The 22,628-nt window shown below is 36.5% G+C and overlaps 1 protein-coding gene across 1 annotated transcript in view; it reads left to right on the top strand.

Annotated features, from left to right (window-relative positions):
• Positions 1-22,628, top strand: part of LOC130213711 (exostosin-1) — a 638,782-nt gene that overhangs the window by 494,906 nt on the left and 121,248 nt on the right. Inside the window, exon 3 of the mRNA XM_056445469.1 lies at positions 14,888-14,981. Coding sequence (XP_056301444.1) covers positions 14,888-14,981 — 94 coding nt within the window. The remainder of the gene's footprint in view (positions 1-14,887; positions 14,982-22,628) is intronic.

Here is a 22,628-nt window from a genome sequence, read left to right as displayed (position 1 = left end):
CAGTTGTTTCTAAGGTCTTCCCGGTCTTTTGTTGTTGCTGAGCTCACTGATGTGTTCTTTCATTTTAAGAATGTTCCAATCAGTTGTTTTGGCCATGCCTAATGTTTTTGCTATCTCTCTGATGTTTTTTTTTTTTTTTTCAGCTTAATGATGGCTTGCTTGACTGATAGTGACAGCTCTTTAGATCTCATCTTGAGAGTTGACAGTAATAGACTCCAAATGCAAATAGCACACTGAAATGAACTCTGGACTTTTTATCTGCTCATTGTAATTGGGATAATGAGGGAATAACACACACCTGGCTGTGAAAGAGCTGAGAAGCCAATTGTGCAATTACTTTTGGACTCTTAACAAGTGGGAGGCACATAAGCAAACTGTTGTAATTCTTACTGTGTTCACCTGGTTTGGATGTAAATTAAGCTACGGTCACACCGGGCTTTGTGTGTGCGAAATTCTGTCGTGCGACGCTGTAAAAAGGGGCGGGATTAAACATGATGATTAGACATTAAAAAAGCGAGCGATTGCTCCATGCTTTAAATTTCTGTCCAGAGAGGTCCTGTTTTGATCCTCGATGGTCTCACGCAGTTAAGTGATGCGATTTCGCAGGTCAGAGTTCACCAATCTTGAACTTTGCACCGCAGCAACCTGCGAAACTCGACGCATGACCCCGCGTTTCCGGATTGACGCATTTGCGTGCGTATGAATGGAAGTCTATGGAAGGAAAAGTCAAGTGTGACCGCAGCTTTAAAGCTGACAGTCTGCAGTTAATGCACATCTTGTCCGTTCAATTTTAAATCCATTGTGTTCGTGAGCCAAAATTGTTAGAATTAGAGCCAAAAATGTTAGAATTGCGTCGATGTCCCAATATTTATGGCCTAACTGTATGTGTGTGTGTGTGTGTGTGTGTATACACACACACATAGCAACAAAACTATACAAAAATTTGTTACATAGATATTTAAATGTATATATAATTTGTATCACACAATTGTATATGTTATATCTACATATACCATTAATAAAAAAGTTTATTTATTCTTTTTTTTTATCTTGAGATTTGTTTAAAACATCAAAAGTATCAATCATAAGTATTAGTACACTCAAACAATGGTTTTTGCTGCTTGTTCAAACTACTATTTTGGCAGAACAACTTAATTGTTTTATGTCCAATCCACTTAAATGCATAAAAGCAATTAAGTTAATTTAATCGATTTGTGTTGGGACAACATGAATGAATTTTGTGTAAACCAACGTTTTTACTGTATAACACTGGTTATGTGATGCCAATTTAAAAAGCACAGTTAAAAGTCCTAAATAAAAAAACATATCTTAAGGTCACAGCATATTTTGCGAGGAACAATACAAAATAAGCCTTGCCTTTAGTGATTAACACACTACCACTGTGTTTTAATGTAAAATGTCTGCCCACATTATGCCCACAATGCTTTAGTTCTTTGTCTTTTTTAATCATTTTATTTTCAATCACCAAGGACACAATATGGTTCTGAATGCCAAGGGTACAGTAATAACCCAGCCCTTCTTTATCCCACTACAAACACCACGCAGAGAATAATAAATCAGCTGGTAAAGTATGAGACGGCTGCACTAGGGGAAATGTGGCTAATGTTGTTTTTTTTTCCACTTCGTGCACCCTAACAGGAGCTTTCACCTTCTGCTTTATTTCACTCATTTCATCCAAGCGACATTATTCAATTCTTTTCCGAGGGTAATCAATGCGTTTCTCCCTGAGTGAGATTTAACTTGGTGCCAGCATAAATAATCGCAGGTAAGCCTGAACATTAAGTATTAATAACCCTATCCAGAGAAGCAGAGAGACCCTGTTTTGAACTTAGCTGTACTGCGAGTTCAGTGCATGTAAACATTTTTTTTTTTTCTCTGGACTCAAGAATCACATGCGAACTAAAGCTCTAAAAGCTCCACCGTGCAGCAGTAAAGGTAACAGGGCTTCTTATTGTTAAATTTAAGGGCTCATTCTGCTTGAACAAGCCTGTCTAGACCTGAGGGTCAACATTTGGATAGTTAGCAAGGCTCTGTTTGCTCCTACTAGTATAGACTTTGTTAGTAAGACACTTGTTTTCTAACATTTTATATAATGACTTGTGTTTTTTTTTTTTTCTGCAGTAATGCTTGAAACTATTTGACATCTGGTAGCTTCTGAACTACATGGTTTTATAGTTAAATATATATTTTCTATCTATACAGTGTGGAATATAAGTATTCAACATGTCACCATTTTTCTCAGAAAACATATTTTTAAAGGTGCTATTGACTTTCACCAAATACTAGTATCAACCAAAGAAATCTATATATGCAAATAAAACAATATTAATTAGTTTACAAATTAAATTATGTGAAATAAAATAAAACGACACAGGAAAAAGGTATTGAACACATGCAGCAAGGGAGGTGTAGAAAGGCAGTGAAAGCCCAGACAGCAGCTGAAACCTCTCAGTAGTACTTCAGTAACCCTCTGCCCTTCGTCAGTGTAAATTAATATTAGCTGCTTCAGTCCAATATCTACTTTATCAGGATGATGAAGATGATATCAGGGTGGATATTTTAGCAAGACAATGATCCAAAACACAGCCAAGGAAACTCAAATACTTTCAGAGAAAGAAAATCAAGCTGTAAAATGACCCAGCCAATCACCTGATGCGAATACAATAGAAAATATTTTAAAAAATGATAGACGAGATCCACAGAACCTTTAATATTTTTTATTAGTTCTTTTAATAAAAGCAGTTTTTATATTTTATTTTATTTTATTGGAAAATAACTAGCCATCATCAATACAATTGTTGTATTACAATACAATATTGTGCGGGTAAAAAAACTACTTCTTGCCATTTAACAGCACTTAAGAAATGTTTAAAAAATGATAGAAGGGCTAATAATTTTCATTTAAATTGTATAAAATTTATTATCTTAACCATTCCTCGGAAAACAGAGCGAAAAAAGTACAAAATGGCTAATAATTTTGACTTGAACTGTATAAAATTTATTCCTTTTAATAATTTTTGGGAAATAATAATAATAATTTTTGGGAGATAATTTTGACTTAAACTGTAGACAATTCATTCATTTTAACCATTTCTGAAAAAATGACAAATGTTATGTAAATTTAAATTCTACATCATTTGTAGAGTGAAGTGCGGATCACAATTTTTGTTTGAGTATCCTGATAAGTGTAGTGACTTCACTGAAACTGTCCTTTTCTGCTAAAATCACTCTCTGTGGGAGTTTACCAACTGCTGTCTTATATAATAATCCACATAATGGTATTACATTTGAAAGGTATGCTGTTAGTTACAGTATGAAAGAACATTGATGTGAATCTATTAGCAACCTGATCCCAAATTACACTGATGTATTTATACTGTTCCAGTGCAAAAAAAATGGTCTGCTCTTATTAAAACCTGGTTTTAACCTTGTGGGATGCAATAAAGATCTTTTATGCAAATAATTTATATTTCTACTTAGCAAAATATTTTGTACAGACCACCAATGCATTGATTAGACAACTTCAGTTGTCCTAAACTAACAGTTTTGCTAATTAAAATGCAATATTATGGCAATTTGGAACATTTTTAATTACTGTCTAATTCGTATTAATGTGTATGATCTCATTCGTACCTTTTTGTATGATTTGCCAATCCCTCAACAATGGGTAGGGTTAGGGGTGGGGTTTGGGGGCAATAAATTAAAAAACCTTCATTTTTGTACAAATGAAATCTTATGAATTTTAAAAAATTACAAAAAGTCAAAAATGGTCGTATAGAAGCATAGACCAAATAAATCCCCAAAAAATTAAATGATTGAAAAAATTCCGCACACTCTCAAACGTCAAAAACCATCTTGAATATTGCTGGTGCGCAGACTTTTCATTTCAGTCTTTTGAACGAATTAGCCACTTTCCCGAAAATACATAATATTCTTATGTTTCCTATATAGTTATTGTGGTTATAGTTGTGATGGTAATAACAAAAATAGTTTTTATAAAGATTCAAGCAGCAAGGGTGTGGAGTACATTTGTAATAAAATGACAATTAAAAAAAAAATAGTCCACAATATTTTTAAAGAAAATATACAGTACAAAACGTCCATTTCTTTCTGCATTTCTACTGTTTCTACTCATGGGAAAATGTGACTATTTAATTATTGTTAGAAAAGTGGCTAAACACGAAAGCATATGATATCATTCATATGAAAACATGCATTTTTTTTAATATGAGGTGTGCCTCAAACCTTACCCATAAGCTCAACCATCATTGGGTGATGAGTAAAATGGCACTTCTCTTGACAATTACTGATTCATGAGCAAGGGAGCTGAAGACAGTGACATTAACATTCATTACAATATCTTGCATGTCCAAACTGGTGTGGCATGAAAAAATTAAGCCTTCTGACACTGCAAGTGTTAATTTTTTTTTAAATGAACACTATAATCAACACTTGAGATTAGGGAACACTAAATTCAATACTAGAGAAAATAACTAAATTATTATTTGTTAATGTTCAATAGAGAAGTACTGGGAAAACAACATCTTTTGGAGATTTTATTTATTTTTTTGACACTGCAAGTGTTGAAAATGTTTAAATGCACACTATAATCAAGACTGAAGTTTAGGGAACACTGTAAATTCAACACTAGAGGGTGTGGCAAAAAATGACAGTTTGTTAATGTTTAATAGAGAAGTACTGGAAAATAATACCATCTTTTGGACATTTTTTACACTGCAAGTGTTGAAAATGTTTAAATGCACACTATAATCAATACTGGAGTTTAGGGACACTGTAAATTCAACCCTGGATGTTTTGCTGTGTACCTAAACAATCTATTTTCATTTTCATTTTGTAATTGCAAACTTAAGCATGTCCACGTCTTCTCTGAGTTGCCAACGTTCACCTGCCAGAGAGGAGCAAAAAGCACAAACGTAAATGCAATGTCACTCTTTGATGTTTTTTCTCTTCTCCACTTTGAAAGAATGTGGCGCCTCTACAAGCCACTTTTCCATCTAATTACTGTAGTCACTGACAGCATGGTAGGCCGGTAATTTGATTTATATTGAGTTACACAAGGAATGGATTAACAGCTAATAAAAAATGCATAGCGCCGCCCTTGCAGTCACCGCATTTGTCACAGGCCTTTACTTTCCTTCATGTGCCCTTTATGCTGCGCTTTGAGCAGAGAATGAGAAATAGACCCGCATATTCATTCGCATTCTGTCTCTTTCCCACTCCCCTGCTAAGACGCTCTCGGCTGGGGGAAAGAAATAGATTTACAAGCCTCCGTAGCTTCATGTTATAGTTATAAATTGCTCCCAATGCTAAATGTTATTGTGCTAACAGAGAGCTAAATGTTGTGTTATTTATTATCACATATATTTTTATTTTTCCTATAAAGATGTAGAGTAGGATACATTGTAATAAAATGATCTACTTTTTATACACTGAGTTGAAAATGCTGACCTGAAGATTTTACATTAATTTACTTTATCACTTTACTATACTTATTTTTAATTTATTTTATAACTAAATTAAAAATAAATATATATTTTTTTATACTGACCATCTAAAATTGCCAAAAATTTCAGTGTAAAACATAATATGTGTGAAACAATGTTCCACTGTCATTCTGCTTAACTTTAATTAAAATATTAAAGCAACGCTTTCTTTGGGAGGCCATACAGTTTAATTAGATATTCACATATAAACATTACAGTTGTCAGTGCCAAAGCTAGAACTGTAGGAGCTACATTTGCTGCATTATTTGAAGAGAATGGTCAACAAGCAGAGGTCAAAACAAGTGCAATCTATAGGGTAATCTAAAAAAAAAAGTTCATCCAATAGACAAACAGAGGGCAAGGCAGGAAGCAAAACACAAACAAAAACAAAACAAAGAATAGTCTGCAATCAAAAAGGCAGGGCAAAACATGAAAACATTGGCAAAGACTACAACCAAATGCACAGTACAATATCCCACAATGAAGGTGTGGAAGCGTGGTGCTTAAATAGTGTATAACATGCTGCAACTGTGTCAGTGTAATCAGTGTCCAGATTGATAAACAGTTTCAGCTATGAAATGCAAAGCGTGATGGGAGGTGTAGTCCTTGTGAATGGCTGATGGAGTGCTCATATAACTGGAGTGGGCTCTAGTGATTCTGGTGGATACTCTAGCTAATGACTCCTCATAACGGGAACTAATTAAACAATCTCATAGTGTCTCATTATGACCTCTCCGGAAAGCTCTTCGTGTCTTCCACAAATTTATACCAGCTCCGTGATCCCCCAAAATTAATTACAATACCCGCAAATCATGGCGACGAGAGTGAAAGAGCAAGGGAGCAGATCGCGAGAGGCACAGTGATGGTCTAAGCATTACATTTGATAGGTTAAATGAATAAAGCAGTAAAAAAAATCTCTGGGTGATCTGCTGTCAATAGTTGGAGACGATCAAAATATTTGAATGGTCCTGCATGTATTTAGACCTTTTTATATATAACAACTGAAAGTTCTGTTTTGACAATATTGCAAGTCCAGTAAAAGCTGACTGGAATTATTGGCTAAAACTTTTTTAACATAAATATTTAATAATATAACTATATTGAAATACGCTCATTGTTATAAGTAGTTTATGAGCCTGTTTCCTTTTCGCAAAGAAGTATTAGATTTATAGATCAGCATTTTAACTTATTTTCATCTTTCATCATTTGCAATGTTTCCAAATTGCATTGTTTGTCATTTTTCTGTGGTGGTTCATTTTGCTTTGGTGATCCTGATAAATAAGGCACTAAGCTGCAGTAAAATGAATGGTCATATTATGGGGAAGTCCGGGAATCCACAGTTACTTTGTCAAGCAGTGCATTTGAACAACAGCTGCAGATTATGTTAGTGTATTCATGTGCACCTGAATTTGTCCTGGTATCTTAGTTTTAAACTAGAAAATAAATCACGTTCCTCTGCCTTTTTATTGAGAAGTGGCTCTCAAGGCCACGGCTGCCACTACTGTGCCTGATCAGAATGAGGCAAACACACCAGCAGGAAAATCAATGAGTTACTGTGCATTTCATGGTCACTAACCTTACAAGAACAAACATCTGAAATGCTTTAAGACTGGAACCACACAGCAAATGCAGAAATAAAGGTAATTTCATTTAAACAGGCCACATTATGATATGTAATGATTTTATTATTATTTTCTTTAGTTTTTAATATGTCTGTGCATGTAAAAGATTTGCAATGTTGATTGGCAGGTGCGTATAAACAAGTCTCCGAATTACCAGGTATTTCCATGCCCACAAGACAGGATTTGCAAAGAAACTGGGATTAAAAGCTGCACCTCAATAAGGCATTTACAAGATTTTCTTTTTTAAAAGTGCATGTTTTTTTAATAAAGAAAGACAGTAAAGTTGCAATTCGTAACCGCTGGAATCACCACAGCTGCAAAGTGTCAGTACAACTATAAACGAGGACACTTCAATCATTTAACAGGAATCTCTGCTTTATTTTGTACAGCAGCATAATGGATATCCATACAACAGCATTTATTTACATTCACATTTGCTGCAAATAGACGTTCGAACACAGTACAACATATTAAATCTGTGAGCGTGTGTCCAGTGAACTTTGCAATGACTTGTGTGGCTCATTCATAGTTGCAGAAAAGCTGAATATCAATTTATAGATAGATAGATAGATAGATAGATAGATAGATAGATAGATAGATAGATAGACAGACAGACAGACAGACAGACAGACAGACAGACAGACAGACAGAGAGACAGACAGACAGACAGAACACTAAACCACTTTATCTCATCAAAACAACTCAGGGTATAATTCTTCAATTCACGTAACTGTTTCTTTGTTGAAGCTGTTAAGAGCAATACTTCTTCATGAAAATTTACTGTAGAGATGGATTTCAAACATTTCGAAGCCTCGCACATTTGCTTTGAGTGTTTCAAAGCCTAGCTCTGCAGGTGCTGTGTAATCAGAATCCAGTTAATATGAGTCAAGTGTGAAGTGCAACACATTGTGGGACATGTAGTCCGGGAGAGTGGCTGATATGAAAACTACTGTATTAAGATTGCTGTGATCTCTGTGAGCATTTTGATCAGGTCAGATGAATCAGTTCTAATTTTGTGTGGCCAATTAACTATTGTTTTAATGTAGACATAGAAAAAGATTTGCTATCTGCATATATTAAAAAAAGGATTTACTAAAGAACAGTTGTGAAACATCAAAAACACTACATATGCAAAACATAATGAATTAATTGTTGTTAATCTGTATTTAATTTTATTAATTAAATTGACTACCAAATGTAGTATTATTAGCAATCTACAAAATTGGTAGATAATTCATGTTATGTGTAAATAAACTTTTGCAAAATTCCTAAGATCTTTTTATTTACTAGTTTTTTTTTTTTTCTTCATTCAGTCAACCCCCAGGTAGCACTGTTTATTTGTATCCTTAATTGGAACATTAGCCATATGGTCACTTTATGCACCTCTAATTAATACATCACTGTTACCATACTAAACCAGCTATAAAATGGCTCCAAGTGAAATCGTTTAGAACATCACACTTCTTTGTGTTTCTGCCTGCATGTTCATTTATCCAAACAAAGGTTATTCTCTACCCACAAAGAGTGAAGAACACATTGACTTTTTTGTCTGTCAGGCTTTCAGTTGTAATTACAGAGCACAAAGGGTCAATCACAGCTGCAAATTAGCAAAATGAGAATAAAAACGTCTGGACATTTATTTCAAATTCAGTTTGTGATAAAAAAAAAAGTTTTTTACTTGGGATGTTAATTTAACATGTTAATCTAATACCCATAAAATAATTATAGTTAAAATACAATAAGATTGGCAATTTTATGACATCGCAGGTTCATTCAAAATACAAGACTGCCTATTTTTATTTTTTTTTTTGCAAATATACAGTCAATTCACTGCAGTTTCCACTGAAATCAAATCTTGAGGCAGTTAATTGTAACACTAATTGTAACATGGGAGTCAGAGTAGAACGGAGTTGAGAGTCCAAATGCAGCTTATTAACTCAGAGTCATGCAGGCAATGGTCAAAACAGGAGCAAACAGTATCATAAGGAAAATTCAAAAGCATCATCGTAGTCACAGGCAAAGATGTTGACATGGGTGGCAAAACAACATAAACGAAACACAAGGCAAGAATCCAGAAACAAGGCAAGGCAAGACAACAGAGCACTTTGAAATGTTACAGCAAATAATAAACAAGACTCAGCAATGTGTGTGAGAGAGAGATCAGTCCATGATTCGTTTCCAGCTGTGCGTGTGCAATCAGGGAGAGAACTGGAACTGGCGTATGTGTAAGGTGCATGATGGGTTTTGAAGTTCAGTCCCGTGACAGTATTGTAGTTCGCCAGCAATGTTCTTTTTAAAAATAATATATGCATTATCAAATAATAGATTATTTTTAAAAGGTTGTTGATTACTAATTTTGTTCCTTTCTATGAACAGAAGATGTTGAATTTCTGGCACGATGCTGTACGTAAAGTAACTGATAAAATACAACATTACCACTGATTTGTAATTGTTTTGGAGAAAATAAAACACCAGTTCTGCAATATGTAATCTGGTGTAAAACAAACTACAGGAAACAACAGGTCATTTAAAAAACATTTATAACTTTTGACTCTCCTGGACTGCATGTTCCACAATGCTTTCCACTTGACACCTGATTCATATAAACTGGACTCTGGACTTGTTTGTTTGTAGTATACAATAGTTGTAACATAGTAGAAAGTCAGTTAATTATGTTTAAACAAAACAGAATTTATCAAGACAAGATTCAAAGTAATCAGTCAGATTATTGAAAAGTTACTAATTTAAATAAAAATATCTGGCAACACCCTTTTCCCCCATTTCCAGCATTTGCAATTTGATCTGAAAGGTTGTGTTTAATCTTCCTATTGAAGACCCTTATGAGCCCCAGCATGAGGTCAGCAGGAGGTTTGACCACTGAGGAAACGAATCCCTAAGTGATTCTTACAACTCTGCTGATTTCCGAAGCAACACAAACTCGCAGGGCAAGCAAGTAATCTCTGAAGTTTTGATCAGGATTTTTGACTGAATGGTGATTGGATTTTCACCCTCTTGCCTGGTGCCAGTGTGCAGGGATGCATACGTGCATCGTTGAGGGCACTGTGAGGAAAGAGACAATGTGTGTTCATAAGAGAAGAAGAGTGAGATAACTGATTTAGTCTGTAAGTGAACCGTACTTGTAAATGAATCGTTGTTGTTGTTCAGTCCCAAATCATCACAGAAAAAAAAGAGAAAAAAATGGGGCAAATAAATCTACAGAAAATCAAAAGGCTGTCCTATTCATTGTTCAAGGGGACAACACAAAACATGGGAACAAGGACATGGAACAAGTAACAATACTGAGCCTGAAACGAATACCTCTGTGGTGCTTAAATAGTCTGTGTGTGTATGTAATCATTGGAGATCTGGAAACAGGAGTGTGTAAGATACATGATGGTATATGTAGTTCATAAAATGACAAAAAATCGCCAGACAGGGATATCTGTCAAAATAACTTTAGAATATATACCGTGGCTAGCCCTCACCACCAGTTACAAACATTAAACCCAAAATAAATACATAAACAATGTTAACCAGATAAACCACTAAGACAAATTACTTATCAGTTTAAATAAAAAAACAACAAACAACAACAACCAAAAAACTCAGTACTTATAACTTAAATGAAAATCAATCCCCAAGAGGAAAAAATGCTGCTAATTTCATGCCAGCAGATTCGTGCCAGATTCGGGAAAAATAATAATAATAAATAGGAAATAGCTATAAATAGGAAATAAGAAACTCCTTTTTGAGCAATATGCTAATGGTCTAATCTAATTCAATGACCTATGCTAAGCTACCCCAAATTTGCTCCCTCTAGACCCAGAGATCGGCTGAATGGATCCAAAAATGATAAAACTCAATTGTTTAGCTATAGGGGAGTTGGAAAATGAGCAAAAGTGGTGCATTTCCATAATAAAATAAGTCATTTTGATAAGTTTGTCAGAAAACAAAGTTTAATATGTTTTCATTTTGCTCTAATATCAAATGCATTTTCACTAAAGAGTGTATTAATTCAGTTTAGTTTGAGATTATTTTTATAGCACTGTTCACAATATTATTTCTCCAAAAGGAGCTTTACAAAGGCACATGCTATCACATTACAATGAGAAAGCAGAGAAAGATAAGATATTTGTTCAGCAAAACAAGACATGAATACTGATGAGATGTATATGCCTTGGCAACTAGCTGAAATAAAACACATTCAAGTTTTTTTAAGTAATGCCTAATAACCCAAAGAAGAAAAACAACTTCTTTTTTCCACTTATTGGCTGGACTGGTGATGCTGATGGGGATAATAGAGTAAAGAAAGCAGGAGAAAGGAGATGGAGGCAGTAATTATAGGAGAATTAAACAGAGGAGACTGAGCTCTAGTCAGATTAAAGCTGACTGTCGGAATAGAAGGAAAGAGCAAACAAATGCATCTCCATCTTCCAGCTTCATCTGAATTTTGCTCTCCCACTCTGTTTTTTTGTGGCATCTAATAAAGTGTAATAAAGCAAAACCAGACCGGTGATTATTATTATAAGATCTAATCGGATGCATTACTTTAAATAGCTGCTATACATCTGCGACTATATACAGTATCGGATATTATTGGACCAAGTTGTTATGTTGCTTGGAAACTGTATCAAGTGTAGATTCAGCCATACTACTTAAGGAACAATAGTGGCGAGCTGAAGATCGTGACTGTAGTCAGTCGACATGTCATACTTCGAAAATCTGATTGTTTATATATATATATATATATATATATATATATATATATATATATATATATATATATATATATATATATATTTTTTTTTTTTTTTTTTTTTTTTTTTTTTTTTATGTACTACAGGTCATGTTGTGGAAAGGTTGCTACTGTAAAACATGTGAATTAAACACAAATAAAGTTTTTCCTCACAATTTTTGCAATATACGAATAATTCAGCTGCAAAAACCTCTAAGTGCCAACTGAAATTTTCTTCTAATGTTAGCATTTTTCTCAGGCTCCCATGTCTTGATTCAGTAATTTCACTTTTATGGCAAAGAATAGGTTAATTTTAACATAAAATAACTTTACATTAATGTAAGAGGCTGATAAAAATGCTCATTGTAGAAGAAAATTCCAGATGGCACTTGGAGGTTTTGTCAGGGTTCTGCCACTCTGGTCTTGTAAATTCTTGTTTTGGTGGCAGAGTCCGTCCGTCTGTCTTGTCCTGTCCTGTTGTGCTCGGCTCGAGTTTTTTCGAGTCGAGCACTTGTTTTCTGCCATTGTGTGTATCTCTGCATGCACGCCGTCATGAGTGCGCGCAGACCGTGCGTGCTCCCGCTTAATGTGGGCGCGCGAGGTCTGTGCGTGCTTGGGACGCGCGCTCTTGTACTTGTGTTTGTGTTTTGTTCTGTCGGCATCGCGCTGTTTCATTCTCAGCGTCTCAGTCTAGTTGGTTTTGGTTTCAGTGGTCACAATCCGTGACAGGTTTTTGCATCTGCACTCTTCATATTAGAAAGTTAGGGAACACTTCAGTTTAGTTCACAATTCATGTCATTAACAAACCATTAACTAACACTACTAGCTCAAACTCCTATGTAGTTACTTATTAATATTTAGTAAGGTAGTAGTTGGGTTTAGGTTTTGAGTTGGATTCAGAATAAGATCATACTTTATGACTACTAATGAATGGTTGATAATCTTAATAATAGGCAGGTAATAAGCTAGTAGTTAATAGCATGAATTGTGTCCCAAAGTATAGTCTTACCAAAAGTTATGTTATGAAGTTTGTACAACCCCAATTCAAAAGTTTTTGGAATATCTGGTAAGAATTTCTATGAAGATTATACTTATAATAAATTATAACTCTGTTTATAATTATTTATAATCAATCATAACAATTATATGAATGTATCTATGCAGACAACAAACCTTATATTGTATTACAATCAGTGTTGGGCAATAATGCGTTAGTAATGCATTACTGTAACGACATTACGTTTGACAGTAACTAATACTGTAACGCATTACTTTTTAAATATAGTAACTCCATTATCCTTACAATATGATGTGTTTGTCCATTACTTGGTTAACCTAGTTACTTAAATTTGGCTGCAGTCTACCCTACATCTTGCTGTTTACAGCGGTAAAACATTGGTGGATGCCAACCAACCACTGTAAAGAAGACGTGTCGTGTAAGAAGCACCAGACTGGACAAAAGTCATGCGAAAGCATAGAATGTGCACGAGAGAGACTAAATGTGCGCGAGAGACAGATGTGGGAATATAAATTTATATTATCTATATTTATATATAACTGGTCTGACAGACCTTAAAATGTCTTGGTTTCCTGAGCCCTGACTGTTTCCAAAGTAATGCAAATTGTCAGTTTCACAGCATGGCTATGTCTATTGTTTTCTCTTTTCGGTCAACTGGTCAGACAGGACTGGTCTCCAGAACATAATTTTGCACACTGTTTTCTGCCTTTGTCTTCGGGTGAAACTTTTAGGTCGAAGAAACCCCTTTTATGTGGTCAGTAGCTGGGCAGGTTTCTAATATGTTGTCATCCACTCTGCAGACTTATATGCTGATGAGATCAGGCCTGAAAAGGCCGTTTACCCTGCCGACAACAACACTTCATTTGCATGCTTTGTTTTAGAAAGAACCTAGTGCTTGCTGTACAGTTGAGAGTATTCTTTCGTTGACGCCACAGCCATGCTGAGTTCTTATTAAAGGATTCTGCTTTGAAGACAACCGAAAGTTCTCCCTGGTTTTTTGGGCTCTTCTTAGAATTTCACAACAGTTTGGTGCCGTGAGCCAGACTAGAGAAATTCACAACACAGTGAAATAACTGTGAAATAAATGCCTCCAATGAGCATGGGTTGGCATCCTGACTACTTATAAGTCATTAAATGATTATCTTTTCTGTATTTCAAAAGTTGTGAAGTCCCCTTTTCTTGAATTATTTACACTGTAAAAAGTGATTAGTTACATTACTTTTAAAAAGGGAGTGGCCTAAACCCGTTGCCTTAAATGCAACATTAACCATTGATTGATTTTACTTTAAATAAGTCAGTAAACCCATTGACTTAACTTAAATAATTATCCACATAGTTTGTTTACTTAATAATCATAAGGCAACAAGTTTGCTCTATTTTTAGGGTAAAGTCAACTAATCACTTTTTCCAGTGTTTTCTCTTTTTGGTTATCTATACTGTCCAAAAAATCTGTCACGTAGTAAATAAATGACTGGTGATTGGTTGTTTACGGTTTGATTTTATAACTAGCTCCACCCACTTATTAGCTGTTGTCAACGTTTGAGAGTATCAGTCTCAGCATATTTTTGAAACCAGTGCAAACAGACAAATATAAGAAAATACATGACAATTGGGTGTCATGGTGGCTCAGTAGTTAGCACTGTCGCCTCACAGCAAGAAGGTTGCTGGTTCGATTCCTGGCTGGACTAGGAGGCATTTATGTGTGGAGTTTGCATGTTCTTCCTGTGTTGGTGTGGTTTTCCAAATACTGTATTGTATGGGTGTTACCCAATACTGGGTTGCTGCTGGAAGGGCATCCACTGTGTAAAACATATGCTAGAATAGTCAGTGGTTTATTCCACTGTGACGATCTCTGAAATAGAGACTAAGCTGAAGGAAAATGAATGAATGTAACAATAGTAAGCAATATGTTTCTGTATGCAGTAGATTTATTTGAAAGAGCATCGTCTCATGTTTTGTATTGTTTTGTGCTTCTATGTGTCTGCAGGTTAGATTATCAGGAGCTGCTACATAACTCCAGCTTCTGTCTCGTTCCTCGGGGCCGGAGACTTGGGTCTTTCCGCTTCCTCGAAGCCCTACAGGTTGGTGACTCTGAAGTTTGCCTGTCTAAAACTCCTGTCACGCCATGACTTCCTCTCATAACAGGTGTTTTTGATTGGCTTGAATGATTTTTTTTTTCGTTTGGAGCCCTGAGGTTCCTCCAAGCTGACGTAAGGGTTATTGATATTGACATTCTGTCATCTTTTCAAAAACACCCACAGAAGCTTCTGAAGAGGAGAGGTAAAGCGAACTATTAATAACTCTCTCTCTTTCTCTCTCGCTCTGTTTAACTCACCCACTCACTCTCTCTGAGTGTGTGTGTGTGTGTGGTTATTCATTAGTTGTGAAAATTGACTATAGACATTGCTTCCCCTGCATTAAAAATAAAAGGCAATTGTCTCTTAGAGGCCATTCACACAAAACATATTTTTTTCTTAATAAACCTGTGTGACCATTATGTTTGCATGTTTTGATGTGCCACTCACGTGAGAGTCACATTTTTGTTATTTTCTGATACTGTGTCAAGTTAAAAGCACTTCAACTTTACATGCAGAGGACAAAGTTGACTGTTTTTTTATAAAACATTTTCGGTAAAGTCAGTGTAATTGCGTTACTTACTTTACAAATATAGATTTTATGAAACAATATTTGCTTTTTTAAATTACGTTTTCCACTGTAACGACAGTTAATGAGCATTCGCTTTTAAATTGCTGGACTTGTCGCCAAGGAGGACATTGGTGCCCAAAACATGCTAAATTGGATTTTTGTGTAGGATTGGGAGTGAAGGTAACTTCTGGAAATCTGCAGAGAAGTGTAGCTGTTTACGGGCCGTTCACATAGCGTGTCTTTTGCATGCACAAGTTTGTTATTTCCAAAAGGGGCGCACACAGGCCCGGTTCTTGCCAACCACAGAAGGGTGGGCTGACAAAAATTCCAGGTACTGTAGGTAAATTTTCAGGGGTCGGTTAGAGGATGGAATAGTAAAAATGTTGCACAAATATGGTTTTAATGAAGAGTTATTTTTAAATACAGTCAACATTCAGAAAGGATAATTACTGGACTAATAAGTCCACAAATTCAAGCAATATTATAATTTTTTAAAGATAGAATGAAGTTTGTGTAAAAAAATTATATTCAGGTAATATTTTGAAGAGAGAAATTGAGTATACTTGTGTTCACAGAGTCTTCTGTGTGAGAAAAAACATTTACTAATTGGCAGTGGCAGTATATGTGCTCTACATAATAGTGAATATGCAAGAGGGAATCAGATAATGACAAATGTTTGATTTGAAAATAGTATATTTATATATAGTCAGTGACAGAGTCCATCATTTCATAATTTCATTTTGGAATTATTCAGAATTATGCATGGTTGTATTCTGATGTCATCACTGTCTTTTGCATTAAGGACCAAGACAATGGCCCCTCCTCAAAAGCCTCCTTTAAGTGTTTTAAGTGGATTAGTTTTTTTGTGACACACAACTTTCCCAAATAGCATACGAATGAGGGCCACTTTAGGCAGTTATGCAGCACTGGTGGTCTTCCTTTGGCCAAGACAAAATGAATGTGAGCCTGAAGTGGCCCACCTGTGCAATGGCAAAGGGGGGCCAAATATTCAACGTCATAAATGGGCCATTTAAGGCAAAGATTTGGCACTAATGGCAAAAAGTAATCTGAATGTAAGCCTAATGTGGAAAATGGCAAATTTGGCCCAAATGATGGAGGACACGTGGGCGACAGTTGGCAAAAATGTGGTATAGTCATTTAAGGGGTAATCTGGGTATAAACCTAAAGTGGCTCAAACGTGTAGGTGTAAATGTTGCCCAGTTATCCTAAGACATATGTGGGCCACTTTTGGCAAATATTTGGCAGAGTAAGCTCTGGCTATTGTCGCTGTGAGCCTAATGTGGCCCCGTTATTTTAAATCATATGTGGGCCACTTTTGGCAGATATTCGGCATAGTAAACTCTGTCTAATTCAGGCATTAGCCTATAGTGGCCCAGAGAAGACATGGAAAATGTGGCCCAGTTATCTTAAAACATATATGGGCCACTTTTGGCAAATATTTGGCAGACTAAGCTTTGGTTAATATGGATTTGAGCCTATAGTGGCCCAGAGAACATACGGCAAATGTGGCCCTGTTATCCTAAAACAAATGTGGGCCACTTTTGGCAAATATTTGGCTCAGTAAGCTCTGGCTAATGTGGCTGTGAGCCTAAAGCGGCCCAGAAAAGAAATGGCAAATATGGCCCAGTTATCTTAAAACATATGCAGTTGTAAGCAAAAAAAACTTCTATGGTTCAACTTCTGCTCACAGAGACATCAATAAACAGCGTTTGAACCTCAACAATGGTGACAATTAACAAAATGAACAAAACTCACAAACATCACAAGCAGGATACTAAAAGTGCCAAAATCAACAACGTCAACAGAAAAACAGCAGAATCAAAAGCAAATAATGAAAATTGTAGCATCAATAAGCCATATAATGTATCCATACTGCAATGCATGCTGGGCTTTTTGTACTTTGCCACACCCAGCAAGTGTAAGGTGTAGGCCAGATCTGCGCCAGAATAAAAGCAAACTGTGGCCCAGAATAGGGTCAGTTCTGGTTAATTTGGTTCGAATTCTGGCTAATATATGGTATTGCTTTGGCTTAATCGTGGCCCAGATCTGCCAAACAGGAGCAGACTGCCCTAGAGCTCAGCTGCTCTTCGATGCGCGCACACACACACACACACACACAATACTTCACTGTATTATAGAGCAAACCAGTTTACTGGCACGAAACTTAACAGGTATGTAAGTCATGCAATTTATAAAAAAAGACCAATAAAGGTACATTACTGATACTCTGCTGGCTAATTTGCATGTTGATTCTAATCGACGTTGTGTCACTTATTCAATCAATGTGTTAGTGGGACATGTTGGTCAATTACATTTGTTTGGGTTGGTTATATATTTCAAAGAAAGAGAAAATGTTGACTTTAGTGATGACGAGGCTTCATTTAAGCAGCACAAGATGGCATCTGACAACGAGGGAAAAATGCCTCTCAGCAGTTGTTTTCCATCCTATTGGATTGAAATTTTTAAATGATCAGTCCAGGAGGTGGTGCTGATCGAAAACAGTATTAGTACAAAGACGTTAAAAGCAAGTAAAATAGATTAAAAAAAAATAGATTAAAACTATTGTTTCAAAGCTGTCCAAATGTGACTGTTTATACGCATCAGCTGCCGACCGGAAATTCTTAGCATTCTCCTTACGCATACACGCAAAGCATAATGGGTGATTTTGCATTCTAAGAAAAAGGTCTATATATATTTATTTTTAATAAATAAAAGATGTATTATTGTTGATATTATTATTAATTGTTACAAGCACCAGCGATCCAGCGACTGAAGATTGCCAGAGAACTACACACACATAAACTATCGAACTACAAGTCCTACCATGCATCTCGCACACAGTTGTTCTGGATCATCATGATTACATACACACAGCCGGAGGATTGTCAAGGACTGATTACAAGGACTATTTACACAGCACGCAAACACACCTGAGCCTTGTAAGCTGTCAAGTGAACATGATCCTGAAATACCATCTCCTGAGCCACCAGAATGGCCACCACCACCTCAGCTGCCAGAGCCACCATCAGAGCTGTCACTGCCAGAGCTGCCAGATGCTCCAGAGCTTTCAGATTCTCCTGAAGTCTTTGAATGGCGGGCGCCAGAACCTTCCGAATTCTCTGAATGGCTAGAGGCACCAGATCCTCCCGAATGGCCAGGGTTGCCAGATCCCTCTGAATTCCCCGAATGGTGGGCGCCAGATTCTTCCGAGTCCTACAAAAGGCCAGAGCCGCCACCTGCGTCCTACGAATGGCTACCAAGAGCTGTGTGACTTCCTAGAGCCGCCAGAGCCATGTGACTTCCCAGAGCCGCCAGAGTTATGTGGCTTACCTGAGCCGCGTGACTTCTCAGTGGCTCCTGAACCAAAGCCTCCTCATCCACTGGGGTTATCTGAACTGCCAGGGCCTCCTGAACCTGAGCCTCCAGACCCACTGGGGTTATCTGAACTGCCAGCGTTCCTTGAACCTAAGGTTTCTGACCCACTGGGGTGGTTTGTATTGCCAGTGTCTCCTGAACCTAAACCTCCTGACCCACTGGGGTTGTCTGAACTGCCAGTGTCTCCTGAACCTAAGCCTCCTGACCCACTGGGGTTGTCTGAACTGCCAGGGTCTCCCGAACTTAAGCCTCCTGACTTACTGGGGTTGTCTGAACTGCCAGTGCCTCCTGAACCAGAGTCACCTGATCCCCTGGAGTTGTATGAACAGCCAGTACCCCCTGATCCAAAACCCTCTGATCCACTGGGGTTGTCAGATCCACCAGTGCCTTTTGAACCTGAACCCCCAGACCTACCACAGCTACATGCTTCTGGCTCTCTGCAGCTCCATGCTCCAGGTCCTCCACAGCTTCATCTTCCAAGTCCTCTGCATAGCAATGCTACAGACCCTCTGAGCTCTGTGCTCCAGGTTGTACCTCACTGCATGGACCTGGCCCTCCATCCCTCCACCTGTTTCACCTTCACTCCACCTCCCTCCTGGTTTGTTTGTGAAGCGTCTGGAAGCCACTCTTAAAGGGGTGGGGGGTAGTTCTCGCTGGAGAACTACACACACACTATTACAAGTCCCGTCATGCACCTCGCACACAGTTGTTCCGGATAGCCGTTGATTACATATGCACGGAGGGAGGATTGTCAAGGACTGATTACGAGGACTATTTACACAGCATGCAAACACACATCAGTGCTGAGTCTTGTAAGCTGTAAAGTGAACATTACGACGCATTTTGCCTTGCCTTTTCCTTGCCTAGTCTTTCTATCTCTAGTAAGTATTTTTATTGAAATGTTTGCAACCTAAGTAAGTGTCATTTCATTGAAAGTACTGATCACCAAGCTCGTCTTTATAACTTAAATAATCGTTTTCTTCCAGAGAGAACGGAATAGCTGTAACCTTGTCTTAAAAGTAATTAAAAAATGTAAAAAAATTTCATAGAAAAGATGCATGCGAAACTACCTTATAGGCTTTGAGATTAATATGAAAATTGGAAAAAAGTGAGCTTATTACGTTCCCTTTAAAACAGTTATTGTATTTTAAGTTAAGTCAAATTAAGTTGTTATGTTACATTAAGTTACGTTAAGTTTTAAAGTGCTAAGCGAAGCATATTACTAATCAAAAATTGAGTTTTTATATATTTATGCTAGGAAATTTGGAAAAATAACTTTATGGAACATGATCTTTACTTGATATTGCAATAACTATTACCAAAATATATTCCTGCAAAATACAGTAAGATAGTAAGGTTACATATCATCATATATGTGATGTGCAAGGGAGTGTAGCTACATATTTCAGTGTTTATAGCAGAAAACCATTTAAAAGTAAAAAAGATCAAACCATAACGTTCCAATTCAGAAGTCAAAAGCTGCGTGAAATCAGAATATATTTATTAAAAGGAAAATAAAAAGTCCAATTGCTGCCAGCAATCTCAGTGCCATCTTTAGCCTGCCCAAAGTGATATTTGTCAGTCAGATATGGGAGGTAAACATGGACTGTTTGAATTTTCTCCGTATTTTCTGCGTGTCTCCAGTAGTTGTGTGGCTCTGATGGGAGCACTTTGAAAAGTGACATCAAAAGGCTTTTAGATGCTGCTGCTGCGTGTGGACTCTGTGGGCCAGTTCTTCTGTTGTCAACCATCTCCATTAAAAAAATAAAAATAAATAAATAAATAAAAATGTCTGTGCGGAAGGTCATGTGGGATTACCAAAGCTTTGGCACAAACCTCCTGAAGTCTTCCAAATGACTGTCACCTTTGAATGCTAGATGGTCAGATGAAGTCTGGAGTTTATAAACCATCTGCACCCGCAGACTCAGTTTACAAACTGCCTTCATGCCGACCAGCTGACCCTTCGCAGGACTTTGATATGTCATTACCAGCCATGACTCTCCCACTGAGGAACAACCCCAGAAGAAACAGATACAAAGTCATGCAGAAAGCATTTTAATAATACACTACCAGGATACCACTACAATTAGTGGTAAAACTTTACTTGACACCTTTATAATCATGACTGTCATTAATTCAATGTTTCAATTCAATTCATGTTTATGTCTATAGCGCTTTTACAATGTAGATTGCATTAAAGCAGCTTAACATAGACGATGTAGTACACTGAAAATGTGTCAGTGCAGTTTTCAGAGTTTAAGCTCAGTTTAGTTCAGTTCAGTGTGGTTAGTTGAAGTTAGTTCAGTTTAGTGTGGCACTAAGACAGGAGGAGTGTGTCCTACAGGTGGTTGTCAAGCCCGCTAACCTGCGTGGAGCACACCCATGCATCACACCATTATGTGATGCAATGTGTGTATGCTTTACTAAAAAGATAGGTCTTTAATCTAGTTTTGAACTGAGAGAGTGTGTCTGAGCCTCGGACATGATCAGGAAGGCTATTCCAGAGTTTAGGAGCCATAAATGAGAAGGCTTTGCCTCCTTTAGTAGACTTTGCTATTCTAGGTACTACTAGAAGCCCTGAGTTTTGAGATCTTAAAGAGCGGGATGGATTGTAGCGAAATAGAAGGTTGGTTAGATAAACAGGAGCTAGATTATTTAAAGCTATATAGGTAAGAAGTGTAAGGAGGATAGAATTAAGGTGATATGATTATATATGATTATGATTATATATATCATTAAGTGTCATTCCCTCAGTGCTGTCATTTTATTTGCAAAGATAACGCAGTTTGAGATTACTTTGTCATGATAACTTGACATTGCCAAGATAACATATCTTGTCATAAATCTGTTATAAACATGGTTGCCACAAGGCTATTATATTTGTGTCATGAACGTTATAACAGTGTCATTACAGTTTTTTCTTGACCTCAATGTCATTAAACGTCATATATCAATGATTATTTAACAGAGAATTGACACTTTTAATGATAAATTTTAATGATAAATTCAGCTTGTTCAGCAGAAAAAAAGTGATCAGAAAAATATTTTATTATAAATATGGCACTGCTGTAAAAAGTTAGATTACTATTATTGTTTCGTGATAATGATAATTACCATATGACAGTACATCATTTACTTATTTTTAATCATCATCAGGTTTATTCATGTTATTGTTAACCATAACTTTGTATCCAACCAAGAAAAAGTGGGAGCAATTAAAATAATTTCACAGCCCCACTCAGAAGTTTATTCAACTAGCTTTAATTAGATTACTATTATCTGCATTAGAGCAGTGTACTTTAATGCATGGCATATTAAAGCACAATAGCAATAACAAAGAAACAGCTTCTGTGTATCACCATAATGCTTTTGCTTTTCCTGTTACTTAGAAACAGTATTTTTGAGTTGGATCAAAGGCATGTTATTGCTCCAGAGGTGTCATTATGGCATTGCTGATGCTAGTGCTTAACATCAGAAAAAAATGAAGCTTCTCATCTTCTGTGCTGCATATTGACTTTTTTGAAAGTGTTTGTGTGCATTTCTGTTTTTCTGGATCAAGCTTTTCAATGTTGAGCCTTAGAAATTATTTTCTGTTACCAAAAATGTACAATAAACACAGATGTCCTTGTCCTTCATTTTTTTCTTTCTTTTGAATGGTTTGAAGGGAAAGAACTTTCTTTCAAATA

The sequence above is a fragment of the Danio aesculapii genome, chromosome 20, assembly GCF_903798145.1.
Source record: "Danio aesculapii chromosome 20, fDanAes4.1, whole genome shotgun sequence".
NCBI lineage: Eukaryota > Metazoa > Chordata > Actinopteri > Cypriniformes > Danionidae > Danio > Danio aesculapii.
The sequence above is the reverse complement of the archived record's forward strand: the minus strand, read 5'-3'. Positions and strand labels throughout refer to the sequence as shown.